This window comes from Ctenocephalides felis, unplaced genomic scaffold, assembly GCF_003426905.1.
Source record: "Ctenocephalides felis isolate EL2017-DRISC unplaced genomic scaffold, ASM342690v1 CF-g0.4_SCAFFOLD_03570, whole genome shotgun sequence".
NCBI classification, from domain to species: Eukaryota; Metazoa; Arthropoda; class Insecta; order Siphonaptera; family Pulicidae; genus Ctenocephalides; species Ctenocephalides felis.
The window spans coordinates 17790716-17818215 of NW_020539724.1; the positions used below are offsets into that span (position 1 = coordinate 17790716).

General features: G+C 29.1%; 1 protein-coding gene across 1 annotated transcript in view; it reads right to left on the reverse strand.

Moving 5' to 3' along the window:
* Positions 1-2815: 2815 nt before the first annotated feature.
* Positions 2816-27500, reverse strand: part of LOC113383514 — a 485158-nt gene continuing 460473 nt past the window's right edge. The window contains exons 4-5 of the mRNA XM_026621775.1: positions 11158-11324; positions 2816-2959 (exon numbers count right to left, since the gene is read on the reverse strand). Of these exons, the coding sequence (XP_026477560.1) occupies positions 2816-2959; positions 11158-11324 (311 nt within the window). The remainder of the gene's footprint in view (positions 2960-11157; positions 11325-27500) is intronic.

Genomic DNA, 27500 nt, shown 5'->3' on the forward strand with positions numbered 1-27500 from the left:
TTTCCAAAAACGTCTGCACTGATTTTAATCATTTAAAAGACATTTGATGAAACTAAAAAAGTACTCACGATAGCTGTTATTTTCAAGAGACGATCAGCCAAACCGTTTTTTTTTTTCTAATAATCAAATTAGTGCAAAATTGTTCGTTCCCATAATCGCCAAAAATCCTGAACAAATTTTGAATGATTTGAATATTTAGAAACGGATCAAAATATATTAAGTAGTTGGAAATCGTGATTGTTTTTGATAATTTGGTTGGCTGAATCGTTTTTTTAGAGTTTATGATATTCTAAAAAAACATTCTACAATATTGAAGGTTTAATAAAATTTGGAATAAAGTTTTGGCAACTTGACTTAAGACAAATTCCACTTAATATCGTAAGTTTGGAAACATAAAAAGTGTTCCATAAGTAACATCATTAATAACAAAAATGCCCAAAAAATGTTTTTGTTTAAAACCACTTCCATTTTTTTCAACAATGACTTCAGCAAATGCCCTAATTTTCACTTGATATGAGACATAAGTTATAAAACGTACATCGAACCAACTATTAAATATTAATTTGATACTTCTCATTATACCCATCCTAGAAAATAACACTGTTAAAGAATTAAAAAAATATCTGAATTTAAATATTAAAAAAATATTTGAAATCTTTTAAAGAATATAAATTTAAAGAACAGTATTGAAAAAAAAGTTCAAGTTGGCTGAGGCTGTTGCATGTCTGTTCTTTAATTGAATTTTAGTAGATGGAAATAAAGGGTATGGGCGTGTTTCCATACAGAATTGGCCCCACCTGGTATTTAAATAATTTGATGCCATTTTATAGGTATTTTCGAGAAAATCCGATATACCAATTTCAAATCCGTAGCTCATCATTTGGCCGAGATATCATTGAAAATGTGTGAAAGTGGCCCCTTTTTTTCAAAGTCGTTTTTTGTAGCAACTATGAAAGATATCGACAAAGAAATAACTGGACTCTATTCACATCAATGTGTACTATATTATTGATAAAAAATATTTTTTAATAATTATTTTTTAGTGCATGAAAAAGTGAAAATAATTTTTGTTTTGAATTTTCCCGGTAGTGCGGTTGTTTGGACTAATTTTTAATTAGCATCATTAGAAAGGATATTGAATTTCCTTTTAGTGTGCAAAATTCTGTTTTATTTCATGTGGTAGAACACATTCAAAAATAGGAAAAACCTGAGCAAGTACACGCTCGCGCTCATATAGAACCCGTGTAAGTCGTCTCTCTCATTCGCAAGACTAGCAACAGCATTGCTCGCCGCGCATCGTGATAAATTAAAACATTTCTAATAAAATACAAGATATTATATATGTATAATAATAATAACTATATTTTTTTAAATAAATATATATTATTTATGTATTGCACAAGTATATTATATTATTTAATCATCTTTAATAATTAATTAATTAATTATTACCTATTAATTAATATTAATTATTAATTCATTATTAATTATTAATTATCACTAAATAAATAAAAAATAAATTGATAAAAAATATACATAATAATAGTATATCGGTATATGATATTCTATTCATGCTACAGCAATGTATGTCTGAATGTGTTAGTTCTGAAAATATTTTAAATAATATCTTGAAGTTTTTTTTATTATTTTTAGTAGAGATATTCTATTCAATATATCTTTACATATTATTTAATTTAAAAAAAACTTCAAGATATTTAAAATATTTTCAGACTACTTAGTATACTTGCATTTCTATACATTGCTGTAGCATGAAGAAATCATATACCGATATACTATTATTATGTATATTTTTATCAATTTATTTTTTCTTTATTTAGTGATAATTAATAATTAATAATGAATTAATAATTAATAATTAATAATAGGTTAATTATTAATTAATTATTAAAGATGATTAAATAATATAATATACTTGTGCAATACATAAATAATATATATTTATTTAAATAAAATATAGTTATTATTATACATATATAATATCTGTATTTTATTAGAAATGTTTTAATTTATCACGATGCGCGGCGAGCAATGCTGTTGCTAGTCATTGCGAATGAGAGACGACTTACACGGGTTCTATATGAGCGCGAGCGTGTACTTGCTCAGGTTTTTCCTATTTTTGAATGTGTTCTACCACATGAAATAAAACAAAATTTTTGCACACTAAAAGGAAATTCAATATCCTTTCTAATGATGCTAATTAAAAATTAGTCCAAACAACCGCACTACCGGAAAATTTAAAACAAAAAATTATTTTCACTTTTTCATGCACTAAAAAATAATTATTAAACAATATTTTTCATCAATAATATAGTACACATTGATGTGAATAGAGTCCAGTTATTTCTTTGTCGATATCTTTCATAGTTGCGACAAAAAACGACTTTGAAAAAAGGGGCCACTTTCACACATTTTCAATATCTCGGCCAAATGATGAGCTACGGATTTGAAATTTGGTATATCGGATTTTCTCGAAAATACCTATAAAATGGCATCAAAATTATTTAAATACCAGGGTGGGGCCAATTCTGTATGGAAACACGCTTATACCCTTTGTCTCTTAGTTCATTAAAACAAATTATTATTATGCATGTAATGTAGATAATCAAAAAAATCTACCCCTTTAAGATTTCGAGTTGATGATTATCTTAGTTTACAATTAGAAAAATACTTTCAGGCATTACAAGTATAATTATTATCATTATTATTACGTTATTATTTTATTCCACCAACGTAGGGTAGATAGCTCCTAATCCTACAGAAGTGAAGGCAACATTCGTTATTTTACTAAAATAACTCAGGAAATTAAACGATGTTCTTCAAAAATTGTATTTATATAAGTGGGTACCTTGAAAGCTGCAACACAATATTCATTAGATCCAGGATATTCCTTTCGGCAGCAGCTTAACATCAATGGGCTTAATCCACCAGAAAGAGCAAGCTGTAATAACAAAACAATGTATTAAATTAAAACATAAAATAATAAAGCATAAAATAATTTATCTGTTGCCTTTAAAGCAGGGTTTCCCAACCTTTATTCGGTTGAGCCCCATCTTAGATTTATAAAAAACTAGCAAACCCGACGAACTCCGTTTTGCCACCAGATGGTTTCGTGAGAAAGATGAAGAAATTTTTGTTTGTTTTATATTTGAAGAGGAAAATTTTGATTTTATTTCACAACAGTAATGAATTTATTTCGATTACAATAATGAAGTGTTTTTAGTCGAACTTCTCTAAGTAAATAAAAGTGAATCCGCAAATTATCCGTTTCATTGAAGTGCTCTTTGGTAATCCACATTTTTTGTTTTTTGGTCTAACAAAGCGGATGGTTTTCCAACTCGTGAACAGGCAACGTATAACTGCCCAATTGAAAAACAATGATTTTCTAAATAATCAGTTTGAAATTTATCCCGCAAACACTAAGCGATTGGCCTTGCGACTTGTTATTGCGAACGCAAGGCAAACTGGAAATTGCAATCGTTTGAAGTTAAACGGAAGACCAATTGGAATCATTGGTATGTCACCAAATCGCCAGCAATTTTTGATTGAATGGTGAAATTCAGTGCGTGTACATCATTATTCTTTGCGGCAAGAATTGCTTGTTGACTTAACCAAGCATAATTCTGATAATTCTCACTAATGTCATTACTCGAATTTATAATTACGGTGCGTGAAGTTTCAGCAACTTGCATTAAGGCACCACTAATTTTTGCTATAAACCTTGCGGAGGCCGAGACCTTTCCAACGAATGCAAAATTGTCAAAATCGGGTTGTGCGTTCTTGAGTTATATCGTCAGGAAGGAAAACCCGACTTATTTTTATATATATGTAGATTATGCTCTCAGAAAAAGTTTCAGGTCAAAAAAGATAGTGAAGTCAGAAAGGAAAGAGAAGCTAGAAGAAATGAGCTGAAAAAATAGCCAAAAAAGGATAATGAAATCGATAATGATAAAACTGAATCCGTGAAAGACTCAAAACAGATAAGATTGATGACACAGATGGTGATCAAAGCAAATATTAACATCTCTGATCTGAAGATAGTTTAGAAAAAAATGATGCATCAGATGCTATGGTCAAAGATGTGATAAATACATCAAAAAGTGATTCAGTTATAGCATTTGTGAAGCAAATAGTGAAGAACCTTTGAAAAAATAAATAGAAAGAAATAAATAAGGAAAATGATCAGGAATAAACGGATTCTACTAAACCAAGTGAGGAACAACACAATGAACAATCAGGCCAGAGAAAACGATGATGTAAAACCTAAGGATTCAAAAAAATCTGATCCCAGGACTGAACGCAGAATAAGATATAAGGTTTGCAAAGCAAGTATAAGGATATAATTTTTACAGTTATTTATTTTTTTTGTTGCAAGATCGACCTAGTATAGCAATATATCAGCCCGGAAGAGCAAGATTGAATAAAGAAAAATCATCAACAAGTCTGAGTAATAAAGCCAAGATGTTTTATTAAATTCATATTTCTAAATTTTTCATAATTGTTATATTGTAACCATGAAGACATGCATTTTAAGTTTATTTATTTGTTTTGTAATAAAATTTATTTAAATAAAAAGTCTGAATATTGATACCTGACAAACGAGTTTTTCGAGATACAAGCCGCTAAAGAAGTGATTCGTTGCTTTGACATAAGAGCAAAATTCGAGATACAAAATTTTAGCAAGTAAGTAAAAGCTTTCTTGAAAAATTTTGATGAGAAAATGAAAATATAATACATTTTGTCATTTGTAACAATGATTTTCCTGAATGAAATAATAATATTAATTATATTTTTACATAACATTGTACATTATAATTATTTATAATTATTAATTAATAATTTATTTAGTACTGTATTTAATAAAGAAGTGTTTAAAAAAATATATATGAGGAATTTTTGCAAATTAGATTGATAGAGAAATGAAAGGGACGAAACAACGTAAAATCTTTTTTTACAAATCAGCTATTTATTTATTTTGCTATTATAATGAGTTTTAGACAGTAAATAAAGCATAATTATTTTATTATGAAAAAGACATTAAAGTATATACATTTGCTGTTAACCAATGTATAATCATTGTTTATTAAATTAAGCGCCACTCGTTCAATTCAAACGCTAAATAATGTATTTATCGTGAATCTATAAATATTAATTTTATGCATCTCATTTTATAAAATTGTATTAATATTATATTGATATTAAAATAGTAAATTTTTAAGAGTATATTTGTTGTATTAAATATTTTAAAGATTATTAAGAGATATTTTTAAGTCTATGAATGATCAGGCAATTAAAACTGAACCGCCCAGAATATATACCGGAAGATATTAAACTCGAAATTGAAGATGTTACTGTTAAATCTGAATCGTTTTCTGAAGACGATGATACCCGTTTAGATAGATTTATGAATTCCGAGGTGACAATTGAAGATGAAGTCAAACAGGAGTCTTCAGAATGTGATATTTGTAATGAATCATTTGCAGAATCCCATCATCTAACAAAGCATGTGGTCGATCACATGCCTAACCAAAGCAAAGAACGCCCTTTTAAATGTGAAATCTGTGGAAAGACTTTAAAAAAATCAAGTGTTTTGAAAACTCACATGTTTATTCACAGTGGTGAGCGTCCACGTAAATGCAATGAATGCAATAAGACATTCAGACATTCAAGTAGTCTGAACAAACACATGCTAATTCACAGTGATGAGCGCCCCCATCAATGCAGTATATGCAAAAAGACATTCAAACATGTATGTTATCTAAAAAGTCACATGCTCATTCATAGCGGTAAACGTCCCCATGAATGCAATGAATGCAATAAGACATTCAAACAATTGGGCAGTCTGAAAGTTCACATGCTAACTCATAGTGGTGAGCGACCCCATGAGTGCAGTATATGCAAGAAGACATTCACACAATTAGGCTCTCTGAAAGCTCACATGCTCATTCATGGCGATGACCGTCCCCATGAATGCAAGGAATGCAATAAGACATTCAGACATTCAAGTAGTCTGAACAAACACATGCTAATTCACAGTGGTGAGCGCCCCCATCAATGCAGTATATGCGAAAAGACTTTCAAACAAACAACTGCTTTGAAAACTCACATGCTTATTCATAGCGATGAGCGTCCCCATAAGTGCATTATATGTAATAAGGCATTCATACAAACAAGCCACCTGAACAGACACATGCTCATTCACAGTGGTGAGCGCCCCCATGAATGCAGTATATGCAAGAAGACATTCACACAATCAGGTAGTCTGAAACGTCACATGGTGATACACAATGAAGTACATCCCCATGAATGCAATAAATGTAATAAGGCATTCAAACGATTAAGTTCTCTAAAAGAACATTTACAGATTCAACATGGAGAGCGGTCTTATAAATGTGAAATATGCAATAAGGAATTTAATCAATCAGGCAATTTAAAGAAACACATGGCACTTCATAGTCGGGAGTGTGATGAAAATCAATGAATCTAAACGTATCTGTTAAATTGAATATGTCATAAAATATTCTTGCATGTAATATACAAATAGTATGAAATATACAGTAAACATTAAATTATATGCATTTATTAATAACCAGGGCAATTGTTATATATATATATATATATATATATATATATATATATAGATATATTGACTAACCCTAAAGACTGATTTAAACCACATCAGCCACATAAAAACATGTCAAACAAACAAATATGCTTGCCAAATATATCGAAGTATGTTCATTACAATTATGTATATTAAAAATTATACACTATAATTTTTTTAAAACGAATTTATTGTCAACAGTTTAATTTATTTTCATTCATTGCCCATAATTTTCCTTATAAACTTTATGACTTAAGTAGTTGTTTTCTGGCAATTGTAAGTTCTGAATTACATTTTTCTTACTAATAATTAAACATACCTTATCATTTAAGTTCAAATTTTATGTGAATTGTTTTCAGATGCATTAAATTTCTGAACATATTTTAAATTTGGTAATACATTATATTTTTTAGTTATTTTTCAACCGATATTTGTAATACTTTATGTAAATTTATTAGGTAAATATATCAGCATTAAAATTGTAATTGAGTTTGATTTTCTGTCGAGGCCGTAAAACTGAATGAACGTTATTATACTCTTCTTTTATCTATGGTTATTATTAATATTTAATTTCTTAATCTGGGGTATATCTGGTGATTTAATATTATAAATGATTTAATGCTTAAAATTTTGTTTATGTGGTGACTTGTACCTGTTCAATCAATTATTCATTAAATAATTATCCAATTATTAAATTAAATACCCATATCAAAATATCATTTCTTACAAAACAAAATTCTAACTATTTTTGTTATAAAAAGTATCAAATTAGAATCATAGTTAGACAAATTTGATTAAATTTTTTGCAATAATAGTGCTGGAAAGTCATTTTACTGAAGCTGAAATTAACTAATATCATGGTTTTCCAACCATAGAAATATTTAGACTGAATAATTTATTTCATAAATAGTCATTTTATTTCATTTATATAGATATATATATATATATATATATATATATATATATATATATATGTGTGCGTGGAAATAGTGTTTCTTAATTTTGTACATTTATAAAATATTATTTATTTTTATAACCATGGGGCCAAAAACAAAGGTGATGTCTATTGAATTAAAGTATGAAATTATTGAAAATTATATATAACGCACTGATATATGAATTATTTTCAAGTTAAATTAGACTATATGATACTAAAAACTATGATTATTCTTAAATCATCATCATCATTATTATAAGTATATTTTAATCATTATCCAAACCAAAGCGGTCGGCTAAATCCTGAACCAGTGATTGCTAATCCATACTAATCTATAAAAATCTATGAAAAAAATAATATAATATATAATAAATGCCTAGATTATTAATTCATGCATATTTTTACTTTATATTTCATACTATTTTGTACATTCCATTACATGTAAAAGTATTCCAAATATTTTCATACATGTTTCCAAATATTTAAATACAATTTAACAAATTTTACTGATTTTCATCATGCTTCATACTATGAAGGGCCATATGTCTCTTCAAAACTCTTGAGTAAATTCCTTATTGCATATTCCACATTTTTAAGAATGCTCCCTGTGACGAATCAGCATGTGTTTTTTCAGATTATTTAATCGTGGGAATATCTTATTGCACATAGTGCATTCATGGGAGCTTACCCTTTTGTGTATCAGCTTTATGTGACGATTCATTCTATCTAATTCTGTGAATGTCTTCTTGCATATATTGCATATGTGGGGTCGCTCACCATTATGAATGTTGAGCATGTGACTTTTCAGATTACCTATTTGTGTGAATGTCTTATTACAAATATTGCATTCATGGGGACGTTCTCCACTGTGAATAAGCATGTGAAGTTTCAGACTTTTTAATAGTGTGAATGTCTTATTGCATATATTGCATTGATGATGGGGGCGCTCACCACTGTGGATTAACATGTGACGTTTCATATGACTTAAACGTGTGAATGTCTTATTGCATACATCGCACTGATGAGGGCGATCACCATTGTGAATCAGCATGTGTTTTTTCAGATGATCTAATTTTTTGAATGTTTTGTCGCATTCATTGCATTCATGGGGGCGAATGAGCGAACCACTGTGAATGAGCATGTGACTTTTTAGATTACATACATGTGTGAATGTCTTCTTGCATATACTGCATTGATGGGAGCGCTCACCACTGTGAATAAGCATGTGTCTGTTCAGACTACTTGGATGTCTGAATGTCTTATTGCATTCCTTGCACTCATGGGGACGCTCATCGCTATGAATAAGCATGTGAGTTTTCAAAGCAGTTGTTTGTTTGAAAGTCTTTTCGCATATACTGCATTGATGGGGGCGCTCATCACTGTGAATTAGCATGTGTTTGTTCAGACTACTTGAATGTCTGAATGTCTTATTGCATTCCTTGCATTCATAGCGACGCTCATCGCTATGAATAAACATGTGAGTTTTCAAAGCAGTTGATTGTTTGAAAGTCTTTTCGCAGATTTCACATTTGTAAGGGTGTTCTTTGGTAAGATTAGGCATGTGATCGACCATATGCTTTGTTAAATGATGGGATTCTGCAAATGATTGATTACAAATATCACAATCAAAAGACTCCTGTTTGACTTCATTTTCAATTGTCACTTCGGAATTCATAAATCTTTCTAAACACGTTCCATCATCCTCAGAAAACGATTCAGATTTAACAGTAACATCTTCAATTTCGACTTTAATATCTTCCGGTATATATTCTGGTCGTTCAATTTTAATTGCCTGATAATTCACTGACATAAATGTTTCTTCTGACATTTTCGAATATTTTCACTGCTTGCACTCACTAAATATTTTAAAACTATTCCTATTCTAAATAAAGATCTGCTTTAATCAACAATCTTTTAAAATATGATAAATGATTTTAACAAAAATTTAATTCATTATTTGACACTTGAAGCATAGAGTATGTTTATAGAAAGATGAGACGTTAATCAAATGGCATTTACAAATGGCGCGTTTGTCGCTATGTGCGTGACTGCAGCGCCAGACAAAATATGAACTAAGGGAGGCTATCAGTATCAAATTGTTGAACAGATAATAGTAACGTTAAACTAAATGTAACAAATATACATCTTTGTTCAACTTTTTAATTTAAACTAAATCACGGCAAAGCGTGAACAGGAACAGCTAGTAATCTATAAAAAACATTTTCTCGAAATCATTATGAAATAAATCAAAATTAAATTTATGATTTACAAATAGAGAAAATAGATTCAATGTAAACTTAATTGAAATTTCTATGTTCATTATTTATTTTTCATATGTTGAAGCTCTTCATTAAGCATTCAAAAACTAAATTGTTGTGGAAGTCTTATGGAATTACTGAATAACGTATATATTCAATAAATCCACAATATAGACTATTATTGAAATACTTTGTTATGAAACAATTATTTACAAAATGAAAGATATTTTTAAATATTTATTACTCTACTTCAGAACAACTCTTTTAAATTAAATTAATCAAACGATTTGATATTTCAACCTGATCTATATAAGATTTTTTATATTTTAGCAGATATTTTATTTGTTAACCTATATTTGTATAAGATGTTTTAAAATATAAATAAAAATAAATTTACATTAAGTTATGTAAGAACTTAAAACATTTGTGCCCTAGAAAATTTGATAAATTGAATCACCTGTGCATTGCATTTCTAGAGAGAAGTAAATTATTGTCGCAGAGACATTTCATATTGAGGAATATTGTTCATTATTTAATTTCGCTTTACCGCAAGTGCTTCATTTTCTTAAATAATATCATCAATTGCCTTAAGCAGCAAGATGAAAAATTCTTATACAAGAAGAGGCATATTAGTTGTAGCATGATTATGTTAACTACGAAAATTTATTTTAATAATTACTACCAGTTTTGCTACTTGCTTCTTTCTATTGCGTGTTTCTGTTTCCAATTGTAATATACAGTCAAACCTCGGTTAACACGCCACTCTGGGTTCCCATACTACGCGGAGCTAAAAATCCGACATCCCTCCGACTACACGGACTTCTTATTAGGCGGTTTTTGTTCAACAGCCCATAATTTCTTCGAACAACCTATGAGTGATTATAGGAACTTGATATCAAATGGGTATTAATGTAAGTTTTGTTATCGACTTTTATCTTTTAGACATTCCTGATTATATAATAGCTGTCTAAGAACAAGTTTGAACCGACTACGGCGTCGCGCCAATTTTTGAATTAGGTGTCAATGTCCTACATGTCATTTCGTCCGTATTACTCCTACTTCAAGTTGTATTTCTTGGTCTCCATACAGCACGATAAAAATGGTGCGATTTGTACTAACTCTGAGTCTCTCATAGCACGGTTCCCATACTGCACTATATAAGTTTCCATAGAACGCTCTACGAATTAGCCTGAATTGTATGTTAAATACGAGTTTTTTATAGCACTGTTCCCATATTGGACGGTACAGAGTACAGACTTGCCGCGTTAACCGAGGGTTGACTGTATATTTAAATCTCGTCCAACAACACTAATAAAACTGACATGAGTTATTTAACTTACAGTGAGTCCACTCCAATAAGGATTATGCCTCGGGTCCGCATTGGGTGCCCACATCAGAAGCCACAAAGCCAACAAGGACAGCGCGATCCCGGACGCCAATTCCATGCAGGCCAATGTCAGGGCTACTTTGTAAGGCCGAACCACGGGCGGCAAGTATTTCCGGGGCACTGGAAGATAAAAATATATGAGTATAAAAACAAAAACAATAATTTTTATTTTATTGCAGAAATAGTCTCTAATATTATTTTATATAAGTCTTCGCATATTTTTGGGGCTGCTAAAGAATCTGATTTTCGGTTTCGTGATTAATCTTGCTCCTCGTGCAGCAAAAAAATTATAACAGCATTAAAAAATGCATTATAATGACTATATATATATATATATATATATATATATATAATATATATATGCAGCTCTTAATATTAACTCTAACATAGTACGCACTCCAACAAATTTCATGGTTCATCTTTTTAAGTAAATACTTTTTATGAAAATATCAATTTTTTTTACTTATTATCAAAACAAGCAAATACAATGTTCTTCTCAAAATTTTTATTCAATTGTCACTAGGTTATAAAATTTGGAGAGAAACATGAAATTTTACCCATGTTATTTCCATAGATACTTTGGTTGAAGTGCAGACTATCTTAAAGGTAATATTAAGAGTTAAAACTTTCAGAGAACTTTTTTTATCAATTTGAAAAAATTTGAGCCCCCGGTGCAAGCAAATTCAAAAACATCTATATTAAGGACCACCCTATATATTCATACTTCATATTTAGTTTAACATAATAATTATTATTTTTTGCATAGATTTATTGCTGATCAAAATAATATAATTAACGTAATTATAAACAGATTATAGTATATAGAGCAGAGCGAAACTTAGCGATCCGCGGGTAAAAAAGTTCACCATCTTCAAAACAAGTAAAAATAAGAATTTTTAAACAAAAATATTTGAAAGTACAAGAAAAAAAATGTATAACCAGCCATCACCTTGATTCTTATGATAGGTACTTTGCAAATGGCAATGTTTAAAAATCGAAAAAAAAATCGTTGTAACTTTTTTCTATTGTGAGACCTTAATATAATTTTTAAGTGTAACTCCGAGCGTCCGATTGTAATAATTTAAAGAACATTTTACTTGTATTGACAAGATGAAGAACTGAATAAATTTTTGGAAAGACAGATCCAGCGGTTATGGACTCTCAATAAAAATAAGTTAAAAACATGTCACTTGGCGGTCAAAAATGTTTATTCGACATATGTACATCAAATTACCAGATGTTTATAGAGATTTGAATAATGTGTACACATTTTGTGTAATTTTTTTTGGGTTCCCTACCAAGATTATTAATTATGGTACGGAAAGTTCCAGCATTTGCCTCGAGGCACGATTGTAAGTTATTTAAATGTTTTATAATATGAATTGTTATTTTCAAGTTAAATTCAACAGTTTTTTTTATATGAACTCTATAAAAGATTACATGTGGGTGAGGTGAAAAGGATCATCTGAGCTTTTACCCTGCCAAAGGTGTGAACGATAAGAAATAGTAAAAAAACAAGAAATAAGTTAAATAAATAGTTATTTTAACTCTACCGATGATTATTTCTGACAAAATACCAAATCAAGTTAAAAAATGTACCCATTAAATTTATATCTTTCATTGATTGAATAATGTAGCTATTATTTTGTAAAATCTCTTTAAAACTAAAAATAATACATTGGACATGTTTGGCCCTGGCTGTATCATTTTACACCACCCATGGGATAAAAAAAGGCCAGGTGACACATTTTTGAAAAACAGCAAAAAACACATTATTACAATGATTAACTGGGAGTTTTACTGAACATGGTAGGATAGTTGTTTGATGTGTGTTATTTGTTGTGTTATAATAGGTTTGGTTTTCACAATTTAAGTGCTCAAAGACAAATTGGACCTTTGTGCCCCGCCCTACCATATAACAAAAATACTACAATTTCTGGTTTTGTGATTAAAATAAGATACAAATTAAGCTTATGTTGTCTTCAATATTCTATATTAGTTATGCAAAGATTAAGACTTTAACAATGTTTCATTTTTTGCAATTTTAGTAGAGTAGTTTACGAAATTTAAAAAAAATAAAGTATAAATCTACACAATGCAAACATATTATTATTTGGGCACATAATGAATTAATCTTTGGTAGCCAAAAAGTTGTGATATAAATATAAATCTAATTTTTCATTGAAACAATTCGAAATAAATAGCTTCCAATAACAATTGATGGCGATAACGTTATTTGGATATAATATAGTGTCTACTGTCCATCAAATAATGGACATTTATTTGATATTAAACATTTAACGTCTGTCACATATTTGGAATGCTTTTATGCTCTGAATTATTTCTGTAATTTCAGTAATTAAATACCAACAGCGGCTGACGTTTATATTCGTTAAAGTGCATATGGTAATGGTATATTTGTATTAAATTACGTTTTATGTCACTAATAATGTTAATTACACGAACCATATTATAGTTGTGTGTTATAACCTGAAATTTGATAAACCGAAATCATATAAATTTGAATTTTCATTAATTGGTTCATTGGGCGAATATCCATTATTGTGGGTAGTGTATTAACATTTCCCAATATAAGAACCATGTCACAATTTATGGAAACAATTTGCTAAAGTTTAGAAAACTATTAATTAAAGTGATCATCAGGTATCTATATTTTGTGTCTTTGTTTCAAAATTAAACGATAAGTTCCTATATAATTTATATCCTTATTGCAAATTTTAAACAAGGTTGACAAAAATCTGAAATAATGTTTATTAAATAAATTTTATACTTTAATTATCAAATATTTTCCTTTGTAATCTCACCATTATTAATCGCTGTCGTTTATTTCTAATTGATAATCTAATAATAATTAATATTTTTACCGATCAAAAAACTAGTCGAACATTGCAAATGAAATTTAGGCTAAACGGGTATTGATTAGACTGTTAATAGTGAACGAATTTTATATTTAATATTCATATGTTTCTTTCAGCTTTATTATTTCAGAGACTGAAGATGTGCCAATTATTCTATAAAATAATTTTGCTTTAGTTTTTACTGTCATAAACTTTAGTATTACACCCCTACTATTAGACCCCTAAAATCATTTATGATTATTGCTTCATGAATAAATAAAAAAATAGTATATCATATAATTTTTTTTTGTTATAATTTATTTTTGTTAATCAAAACCTTAATGTCTTATCAAATAAATAATAAATAAATTTATAGCAATAACAAATGATAAATTAATTTAATATCTTGCGAAAACATAATTTTTTATTTGAGATTTTTATATGGAAGTCAATATATTTTTTATATTATATTACTTTTATATTTTTATAGGACATGATGGAAATTTGTGAAATTACTCTTGATAAATTAATCTCCAGGGGACTTAACAAAAATGAGAATCCACGTTCTGATTTTATCCCAGTAGATATATTCTAGAGGAAATACATCAAATTTAAAATGTATGATGATTTTCTTCTGGATTATTTGAAAAAAAAAATATCTTAAATAGTTGAATATAATTCAAACAAGTATGATCAAATAAATATCCATTTTATTCAACCAGAAACTTCCTTTTGAGACGGATAATCTAATGAAAATGGTTTTTTATCCAGTATCTATCAGGAATTTAATCCTGGAGCAATGATAATATTTTTATATAATTATTATTATGATCTAAAACCTATCTATCTTTAAATTATTATTAAATTTTTAAAACACATACACATTTTTCAGGGATACTGGGTACGCTTGTGCCACTTTTTTTTTGATCAGCAATATTTTTGTTAGTTTACTTTGTACTTTTTAAAATCAGAAGCAACTTTTTTAATGTTAGGCATTTAATATTAAGTCTAAAACTCAGTACAATCAAACTATAGTTCTTGAAAACAATGATTGATTTTCTATTTGTCAAACTTTCGTATATATTTACAATAAACTCAAATCAAATGTTACTTGATGTTATAAAATTCAATTCAATAGTTGAAATGATAGTTTTTATATATTGTTATAAAACATAAATAAATAGAAATATATTGATATTGTTAGAATCTTGATAGAAAATCTAATACATAAGAGTAAAGTATAAATAAAATGTAAAATTATGGTTTTTCGCTCCAAAGTCGCCAGACCTGCCTTTCACTAAACCTTATAGTGTCTTATATATTGTAAATACGAATCAAATGTTTTTTAAATGCTTTAGATAAAATCCTTCAAGAGGCTTCTTTAACAAATAACAGTATCAGTATATAGAAAATATATATACCTATCTGGACCTTTGAGATAATTATTACCGAAATGTCTCCGGAAGGTTATTTTCACTTGCTATTATATTATAAAGAAAAGTCGCGTAACGCCGGACGGCACCTAAGGCCGGATACTCTATTTAACACGTACTATTTAAGCGAGTATAAATCTTTTTATATCAAAATTCGAGTGAAAGGAGCGCGGGGGCACATAGGTGCAAGATCACGCGCCAAGACTCACCTGTGACGCATACGGCCACGGCAGAAGCAACCCTTTGCTGTTTTAGGCGCAAAATCACGGCGTCACCTAAATATCAATGGAAGTAATTCTAGTATATTTTTGCATTTACATTTGAGTGGTATTCAAAGATAAAAGTAGTACTTGATTGTTATCCGTAAAATGGTAGAATATTATTAGATATTTTAAACAATTTTAGTAGGTACCACCAAATGAACGAAAATGTCTGTCCCCTTAGCACCGGACACTAAGTGGTTCCTTAGCGCCGAACAGTAAACATATTGATATTTCTTGTGAGAATTGACGTAAATTATTCTAATTCTTTAATTTTGTTCTGTAGTGCTAACGGTCACTACATACCCCCATTTTTCGTATTTCCTAGTCAAATAATGAAAATCTTATGATGAATGCTCTAGCTGAGAGCATCGGTGTGGCCCAGCCAAAAGGGTGGATAAATAGTGATTTTTTTTGCAATATCTAAAAATATTCGTCAAAGACGCATGTGCAAACACTCCAGAGTGTGGAGATGGCTACATATGGGTTCAATGCTGGTTATTTTGAAATGTCCGGTACTAGGTGCCACTTTGTAAAATCATATTTCTTGTTACCAAAGTTTGATTGATAGTATTAATTATTTTTAGCAAAGGTTGCGTATTTGTTAATTTAGTTTGATTTCTAACTTTGTTATTTAACATAAATCATAATTTAATAAACATTTCGTAAAATATTTTATGATTTATTTATAAATAACCTTAGGTGTCGGACACTCGAGGACTTCTCCCTACATATATAATCTCAGGTAAAAGATACCACTCTGATACCACTTTTGCTCCATTTCAAGCTGGACGAGGTGGGTATCGAACCTGAAACCAGTGGTTGCTAGACCAAGTTCTTAGCCAGCTTAAAGCTTCTAATTTATATTGAAAATAGGCAGATCTTATCTTATAAATACTGCATACCAAAAAAACTAACTTCTGTAATTTGTAAAAAAATTACAATATGATCAGCTCACTATTCATTTTCGCATTCAATAGCTCTAAGACAGGTTGTTGTTTCCTCAATTACTTTACTTTAAAAAAAACACTAGTCAAATTTCCGTAATCTTTGTAAGACAATATCATTATACCTGTAAAGTGTGCATATTTTAAATTAAACTGAATCGTTTTATTTCAAAGTAAACGACTTGTTTTACCTTATACAAAAGCTGTGTTCTATTTTTGTCTGTTTATAAACAGGGAACGTATAAATAACAGATTTAACCCTCCGTCGGTCGGCGTGGTCTGGCCAGACTTTTTTCGACTTCAATTAGAAAAAAAAAAATACTTCTAGTAATCCTATCGACTTGAAATTTCTTGACTTTTCCTAAAATTTCATTAGCTGTCGATCAATGAAAAAATCAGGACGAAAAAATGTACAGAAGGATAATTATAAGGATTTAATTTTTTTTATACTTCGAACGGTCGGAAAGGTCTGTCTAGACCACCCATACATTTTGTATGAAATATACGCTTTTTCATGGTATTTTCTATTCAAACTGCGTTGTTTATATTTTTTGCTATGTGTTCTAACATGAATGTTAGTATTTTCATGACGAGAGTTCCTTGAAAACCTACCAAACTTATTGGTAATCGCAAACACTGAAAAATCGGATGAGTAATGCACACATTCATTCAGGCGCCAAAAAGAATAAATACTGTTTTTCATTGATTTAAAACAGAAAAATTAACAAAAAAAGCAACGTTTTTTTTATATTTCTTGATTTTTTTATATAATCGTTAATACATAAGACACCAAAAACTCATTTATCCCATATAAATGCATGTAAAATGAATGGTGGTCCAGCCAGACCTTTCCGACCGTTCGAAGGTGAAAAAATATCCGACCGACGGAGGGTTAATGAAACACCAGTACTACCAGTAAGTTAACAATGGCATTGTTGTAGCTTTAATTTGCGCCCCAGAGCTTTCGGTAATGTATAAAATACATCATCGGAGCTTTCAAGTATTAAATGCCAAACGATCAATTCCAATTAAATGCATATTATGTATATGAAATTGCGGATCATTATTAAGTAATTTCTTACGCATCGTGGGGAGAAGGACGCAGTATGAATATTAAACACAGGAGGTAAAGGAAAATTTTCGAATTTGGCAAAAATCGATGGTAAGATAAAATTTAGTCAAAACCAGTAATGCTGTAAACAGTTTATGTTTTACTTACATCTATTTTTGAAAGTAAGTTAGTAGTACATCTTCTTTAGGCGCGACTAGGGTGTAAATCCGTACAAATGCAACGGAAGTGCGTTACGGCAGATAAGATAAGATAAGAGTCGAGCGCCAATGATTAGTCATTTGCTCTCGATGATATCATTTCTATACGGGTCGATTGTGATTATCCGTCGTGTATGTGAATAGAGATTTGTCGTTGTATGCGTACCGGCATAGATAAATAAACATTTCAAAGTTACGTCGTAGTACAAATCTTGATTTAATGAAAAATGCCTGAATCAGAAGAATATTTTACCCCGTTCCATGAAAATAATAAAACAAATTGAACATTTGTGCCGTGTACTAACGTAAGTTATTGATTAGAAAATATTTCTTTTCGTAGTTTCTATAAATCTTTGAAGTTATAGAAAAATATTTTTTAGGCAAGATAGGTATTACAGCTGTTCAACGAATGAGATTATATCGCCAGCGAAAAAGTAAAAAAAAATACAAGCAGTCAATGAATGTTTGTTAATTTTAATTACATGAAGTTCTTCAAACACAAATATTATATGATAAGTGAAATTGTCAAAACAATATTTGTTTAAGCGTTGTTTAACATAATCCTGTGTGAACGAATATTATTGAATTTATATAAATCAGCAATTACTTCATTTCTCTGATGAAGGTTCATTTCTAAACGCTAATTACAATGACAAACCGATCATGTCATATTTGAAGTATGACATGAATTACATTATTGTTTTTAAATATTAAATGTAGAACTGCTTCAAATAAAATTATGATTCTCAATTCTCACAGTTACACTTTAATTATCACTTTAACAAATATTAAAACTTGTTCAATGAAATTGTATATTAAAAATTATACACTGCAATTAATACAACAAATTTATTTCCAATAGTTCAATTTATTTTAATGCCAAGAATTATCCAATAAGTTTAGTCATACCTGTAGACGTGGATGTATAAATGAATGATTTTTTGTTTATTCACGACTAAAACATTGATTTTCCAAATTTATCACACGAAAAATCGGAAATTGAAGTCTTTTAAAAGTATAACATTTTCAGAAAGAATTAATATATAGCATTTGAGGTATAGGTACAATATCATCTTGAATGTTTCTACCAAAAATAATTGCTTCAATAATGTTGCCTATAATTACTATACTAATTACTATACTAGTTATACTACTATATAAAAAGATGTTTTACATTCGGACTACTCCAGCAAACCTAAAATATCAACTGAACATATCTAAGAGTGAAAACAGCACTTACTTTGTTGCCAACCTAATTATTTTAGTATTTATATTTTCTTAAATATAACTGGCAACCTGATACCATGCAGTAGTGCTATCAATTTTTACTTCAAAATTGGAGATCAAAAATATGTTTTCAATAAACAATCGCTCATTACGGGCACTGTGGTGTAAAATGGCAATGGGAAACCTCTCACACTATTTCTTCCCTGAATCGAGTAGAGTTTAATTGAGCTTACGGACCTGTCCTAGGGCAGAGGATCCATTATTATAATTATTATTATGTATATGACTAAGAAAAAGTATAAAAATATTTATATCGATATACACTATTATATGCAATAATGCTTTTCTTTATATTGATATTGTATAAATATTTATTTGAATACTATTTGTCCGACACATGTTTTGTTAAATTACTCATGTTTTATTTGTATATATATATATATTATATATATATATATATATATATACATATTATATAAAAGAAGCGGCCTGTATTTTTAATTGCCGTATGCCCCGTCGGCCGTGCACAAAACGCTCGTAATTCAATTAAAACAATGTCAGCGATTCTTTCAGAGCAACCAGAAATTAATGGCTAACAAAACACTTTTTTCCGAACATTTTCACAAGGGGAAAAATATCGTCGAGTTTCATTCAAACGTTAAGCTTCGTGAAATCCACCATTAAATAATAACGATCAACCTAAAGGTAAACGTTTAATGAAAAATTGAAAACAAATGGATGGCAGGGTCCGACAGTAATATTGGATGGATTTCCGACGATCACTGTTGGAAAATATATTGGAGCTTTATGAGAGCACTAATTATTTAAGTTTTAGTAGCCAATATTTCTAAAGACGTGTCTGCATTTTTGAGTATAGATACCATATTTCTATAAAAAAATTTTTATTTCTTACAAAGTAAATTTACAAATTTTCAAAAAACTCTAATATATCAGTGTAGTTTCAAATGTGAAATGTGTATATATGCAACGTGTAATAGGAATTTAGACAAAATAAACTTTTATTTCTCAGAATGTTTGCAAATTCCATTAATAAATTTTTTTAATATATATATATATATATATATATATATATATATAATATTAATACCGCATATTTTCACATATGAAATGTACAATATATATGCAACGTGTAATATGAGCTTTCAGCCTTTCCTATGCAATTGCGTCAGGAATTCGAGGCGAATTAAGCTCGCAGTTACATTCCACATTTGCCCATAACGAGGCCGAATAAATATAATGCCAAATAAATCATCACAAAATAATAAAAATTTTATTTCATGTAAAATATAATCGCATTTTTCGTATTAGTGCAATTCAGGAGATTTTTAACTTACAGTAGGGCAAAAAAATCGAGACAAATCATAAGAACAACTTTGGGTCATTTTTATAATTCAGAAGATCTGATAATAAAAAATATGATTTTGGAATAGTTTCTTTCAGAAATAAATACAGAAAATCAATTTATATAGTAACTGTTTAAATATTTATAAAATAAAGTTTTGAAAAGCTCTTTCTATTTGTTCGGAAAAGTTGTATATGACAGGCTACAATAGGCCAGATGAACCATTTTGACGGTCAATTTTAAAAAAACCGAAGTGACAAAATTTTTAATGGTTAATAACTATTTGAATAAATATATATAAGGTGCCATGGGTTCTAACTATATATAATATGCTAAAAGATAAATATGCTAAAACAATTCTTATGTATATTGTGAGAATAATATTATTTTGTTCGTATTTATCTATTATATAAAAATAAGTCGGGTTTTCCTTCCTGACGAATTAACTCCAGAACGCACGAACCGATTTCGACGATTTTGCATTTGTTGGAAAGGTCTCGGGCTCTGTGAGGTTTATAGCTTTTAAAATTGATGAAAGATTTCAACAGAAAACCGAAAAACACTTTTTCTTTTTTCACATACAGCGTCATCTCTGATACTTAGCATGTACTACAAACTAATATTTTTTTGACTGCTACTCATTTGTTTGACAGCTACTCATTGTTCTCTGCTCAGTTAATTTTATGTGACATCCCGGCATTGTGTTCACTGTCAATTTGTGCAAAAAAAGTAAAAAAAATAAGTTATTCGTTTCCCAACATTTCAATTGGAAAACATAAATCAATCACGTGTATTGTGCAAATTTTCAACAGAAGGCAATTTTTTTCTTCATTTTTTAATCACCAAACGATATGTTACATAAAATGAAACCATCTGGTGGTGAAACGGAGTTCGCCCGGTTTGCTAGTTATCAATAAAACTAATTCGACTAGCATATCATTAGCAACAATGTACAATCAATTACATAATACAATCAATTAAATAATATAACTTGATTTACTAATTTGATACCATCTAATTTTACAACAGTAGATTTATTGATCAATAAAACGCAACAATATACTTAAAACTGTATATGACATGCCATAAAAATTCTTAATATGCAATAAAAACGCATTTTAAATTACTTTGTAAGCATTATTGTAACCCATTTATTTTTGAAAATGATGATGGTATATATGGAATACATTCTATATGAATTGCATAAAGATTTTATTCAAATTATAATGGAGTATCACAAAATATTTTTATAAAAAAACCTATTTCTATATAAACTGCATGAAGATTTGATTCAAATTATAACGAAGTATCACAAAGTATTTTTATAAAAAAAATCTATTTCTATATAAACTGCATGAAGATTTGATTCAAATTACAATCGAGTATCACAAAGCATTGATATAAAAAAATCTATTTCCATATAAACTGCATAAAGATTTGATTCAAATTAAAATGGAGTATTGCAAAGTATTTCTATAAAAAAATCTATTTCTATATGAACTGCATAAAGATTTGATTCAAATTATAACAGAGTATCACAAACTATTTTCATAAAAAATCTATTTCTATATAAACTGCATGAAGATTTGTTTTAAATTATAATGGAGTATCACAAAGTACTTTTTCGTGAAACCATATGTTACATCGTATGATCGATAATTGAATGGAATTAGGTTAAAGTCGTAGGAAGACAAAAATATTGACAATCATTGGTATAATAAGATACCCTTAAACAAACGTCTTCGAGTTTCCAAATCTCTTTAACTCCATACGATATCTAGACGCTTTTCTTAACTGCGATGTCTGAAACTTGTTGAGATAAAAACTGGTACACATGGGCTGCAGTCAGATTTAATTCTCTATCATTACATTAGATACAAACTCTAACATTTTTAAATTAAATTAAAATTTGGTCATACTGGAATCATTTCCACTACGTGCAAAGGTTTTAGGAGAAACTTTGTTGTATACTAAATGAAATATATTTCGAGTTGATATCACCTAACAAGAAAACAAAGCACATTGTAGATTTATTACTTTCATTTTGCTATATTTAATTTTTTTTCTTTCCTTTTGTTTTTTAATTTTTCTTTATCATATTTTAATTAGCTAATTTGTAATAAACTTGATTAAAATTGAATAAATTTTTTTAGATTTATTGATTTTATTTAAACCGATGCAGAAAAAAATTATAGAAGCATATATTGAAGACTTGTGTAAAAACTATATTTGAGCACTTTCAAATCTAAAGTTTAGTCACCTAAATATAGTAAGTGTGAAAAATTACCAGATTAAAAAAAAACAATTTTTTTTTAAATTTATTTTAGCACTAATTGATAGAAAGAACACCAATTTGGAGAAAAAAATCGAGGTTTTATTAATCTTAAAATTAAAAGAAATAGATAGTATTTACCCAGTTATTAGTACCAAGAAAGAAGAATAACATAGCGTTGCCATAACAACGCCATATTATGGTCTATTTTACCGAAAAATTGGAAGAATATTTTTCTGTTTAATGTTTGAAATAAAATCAAAAGTTTGATCTTATATAAAATCAAAGACTTTTGGACGACAATCATCCTTTAAACGCCTACAAACAATATTTATGAATCAGATAAAATAATGCTTTTTATCTGGTTTCTTAGATATACTTATAACATGTTTTACAGGTTTATTAAAAATTTGTAATATAAATCCTAACAAAAAACATTTAGAAAACAACCACAACGTTTCAGAACCTTTTCCAAGTAAAGATAGCCCTTTATAGCATTGATGCATCTAAATTAAAATTTCATCAGTATTAGAAAGAGAACAACATCTTGATTGACGATTGATAGATTTTGCTGAAATTTTGAATTAAATTTTTTTTTCTTTCCCAAAAACTAATCATTTCTTTACATTATGAACACACAAAATGTTTTTTAAATTAGATAATCCTTTCTCTTGAAAACTGCTATTTTTTGCACTTTTTGCTTCCTATCTCCGAAATGGCTGGAACTGCCTTTGCAAAAAACTAACCAGCACATCTTCCTGTCAATAAGAACCGAATATTTTTGAATCATTCAAATCGGTTGATCCGTGTTCCCAAAAACGTACCATAAATAGTACCCACACACACACAATTATTTTTTCTAGGGTATACTAAAATGTTCAGTAATCTCTGAAACGAAGATATATGCGAAAATTTTTATTCTCGATTTTTCGACGATTACTATAACTACTCTACGAGAAGGTTCAACCGATTTCAATTATTCAAAAAACATTCGATTCGTATTGATAAGGAGACATGCTGATTAGTTTTTGACGAGAGCAGGTCTAGCCATTTCGAATATACGGTGCAAAAAGTGCCAAAAACGGTAACTCAGTTTTTAAGAGAACGGAGCGTCCGACTTTAATAATTCAAAAAACATTTTACTTGTATTGACAAGATGAAGAACTGATTCAATTTTTGGGAAGGCAGGTCCAGCGGTTATGGACTCAATAAAAATAAGTTAAAAAAATGTCATTTGGAGGTCAAAAATGTTTATTGTGCATATGTACATCAAATTATCAGATATTTTATAGAGATTTTAATAATGTGTACACATTTTGTGTAATTTTTTTGGGTTCCGTACCAAGATTTTTAATTACGGTACGAAAAGTTCCAGCAATTTGCCAATTTTGCAATTTGCTTAAGGCATAATGCCATGCACCTCAATAGTTTTATCATATATAAGATTAGATAGAATTTATATCCCGAGTAACGAATTCTGTCTTATTTCCTTAAACCAGATCCGAAACCTGGCCAAACTAAGTGATCAGCCATCTCCTCATTATCGATTTCCATGTCAACCAAAAAAGCACCTTTTGGTGCGCCCCAAATCTAAGAATCTCCCACACTTTTCTCCGTAGTGCGCTTTTCGACTTGTCGACCGTACGTGACGGCAATAGTAAACGGCTGCAATAACGAGACTTCGTCGTGACTGATGACCGACCCACACCCTTAGAGGGCCCCCTTACCCCGAAGAGGCTGTCGAAAAGCACTGCATTGCCCGGGGGATAGATTAGTGGTTAAGCTGAAGAATAAGAATTCGAGGATGAATCTTTGTAAACAGATTACAATTGCAAACAAGATGCACCTGATTCGGAAGATTTATCTTTGAGTAGCAATAATTGTTAGATCAGTTAGATTGTGTAGTGACATGTTAGATTCCTAAGTAATATTTTGAAAAGTTATTTTGTTTCAAAACTCTAAGATTCATTAAAGAAAGCCCCTTCGACATAGAATTTATTTGATTTTCAAAAAGAATATTAAGTATTTTTATTTTTATTTCATTACATAGTAGTAGCTCCAAAACAACTTGCAAATATAATTAGTAAAAAATAATAATAATGAAAACACAAAATAATAATTGTAAGTAATTATTGAAACTAAATGAAATATAATAGAAAAAAAAGAATAAATGGAGATTAGAATAATTAACTTTTGCGGATTAATGTTATTATAAATTAGGTATTTGATTGTTTTAGTGATGCATTATGGATATAAGTAATTTAGTTACCCTCAAGTTAATGTTAAAAGACATAAGTATGCATTATTACCCTTGGGTAATAAACTCATATATGTTACCAGTACATTGTAGTTTAGCTTATTCAATGAAATTAATGTTTTTAAATCTTAAAAAATATCTAAAAAAGACATAAGTATTATAAGCGATTTTGAAAATGATTATAAGCGATTGACATAGGAATAATATATTTAAAAAATATGTGAGTTTATAAAGATATTTTGGGAACATTTGAGGATAATCCATGAAATTGTTACAAAGTTCACTATCAATAAAACGACGTGTGACATATAAGAAATTTTTTGAATTCATTCAACAACATTTGTATTCAAAACCACTTTCAGAAAAAAGTTATTTGCGTACACAAATATAAATTTTTCATAAATTTACATTGAACTTTTCTTATTGGATTGGAATTATTGTTATTGTTATTATTGTTATACACCAAATAATCGATCTATACTGACAAACAATTGCATAGTATACATGCTAATTAGTGACTAGTTTGTTTTAAATTCTTAACAATTAAAAGGTACACGAAAAAAGTTGGCGTGTCTGGTATTCTATATTATGCAAAGTATAATTTAATTGATGAATGTGTCGATAATAAATCGAACAAGATAGGGTAGAACGGGGCTTGAAAGTCCAATACCACAAAAACAAATAAATTCAGAATTTTTCCAAATAACAATATTTGAAAAAAGAGGGTAAAACATGTGTAACCAGCCATTTCCATTCTTACAACGTTGCAATCACGAGATAAACATCAATGTTTGAAAAACTATAACAAAAGTATTTACTTTCGTTGTTAGTTTTTTGGTTATAAGCACTATCATTTAGTTTACGAAATCTTTAGTATATTTTCAAGTATACATTATTTAATTTAATAGGATGTATTGTTAATTTTGAGTTAGATTGAACATGTTTTTATATAACCTTTACAATTGTTATTACAGTAAATTAAATTAATTTATTAAGTTATTCCAACTTTGCTGATAAATATTTCTGGTAAAATATACCAGATAAGTGTACTCTTGAAGTTTTTATTTCGCATTGGTTAAAAACTCAGCAATTATTTTGTTAAAATTAAAAATAAGGCATTGTATCTCTTTGCCCGATGGCTGTCCTTTTTTACCCAATCTATGAGGTAAAAAGGAACATATGACAAATTTTAGAAAAATAGATAAGAAACATATTTCTATAATTAGGAATTACCTTGAAACTATATTATTCAATATAATAATATAGAAAAGATTTAGAATATGAGTAAATTTACGTTTTTTTTAAGATAGTACCACAAGACCACCCACTAGCTTTCAAGTCTGCAAATGCCGGCTCTAAGGGATTTCAACAGCCCGATACATTTAGCGAAGTATCCTTCTTATTGTAAACGTGGACGTCGAAAAAGTTTTGAGATAATAAAAATATTTTATATTACGTATGATATCAGGGAAAAGAAAACTTTAAAAATTTTGCAATAAATATTTCAACACTTTTCAATTGGAAAAACTACTCTTTTTAGTCCTACTCCTAGTTTTAACAGTAGGAAATCTACTCATTTTAGATAAAATTTAATTTGGATTCCTTATTTGTTAATTGCCATATTTACCGGGTTTTTCCTGCAATTTTATTCTCCAAAAATAAAATACTCATAAGTTAATTAAAGATCCACAACGATCAATGAAATAATCTTCCTTTAATGATCTGAGAGAATACTTTATAAATGGTGGTGAATAAATAAATCATTTTTTTTACAAATTAAGCCATCTTACTTTTCGAAAACATTTAGTGTTTGTGTTTGTATGATATGTACCTTTCTACCAACCACTTTCTGCGACAACTTCCAATTTCGTACGAATCATTTAATATGATCCTTCAGTCTTTAGTGTTTCCTCTTTACAAGGCCTATTTCCATTTCCCCTGATGTTCAATGTTCAATCTGTGTTCCTGTCTTTTCCTCAAACGGTCCTGCATATTTTCGGCTTGTAGTGTAATTGCTTGCTCCGAGTGTTTGGTACCCACCCACGAAGCCCAGTAATTAAACACTTGGAACTTGACGTGTTTTAAATTAGAATCGGGAAAGGGTTGCATTTCTTACTAGTCCCCGGAGATGATAGGGAAATTTATTTTCTTTCGCCGAACATGAATATGCATCGCGAAAAGAGCTTGAATAAATTAACTATTTTTAGCTTTTTGCGTCAGAGATTGTTTCAAATTGTAGTTTGGTTTGGATGTATTTGCGGCTAAGTCTTGCTGAAATCATCAATTCAATTTGCAGCGAATAGCCAACTGAATCTTCAATTAATTTTTTTAGCAAATCCATATTGTATATCCATAGCAAATGATATAGGGTAGAGTACAGCTTAAAGGTCCATGTGTAAACAAGCAAAGT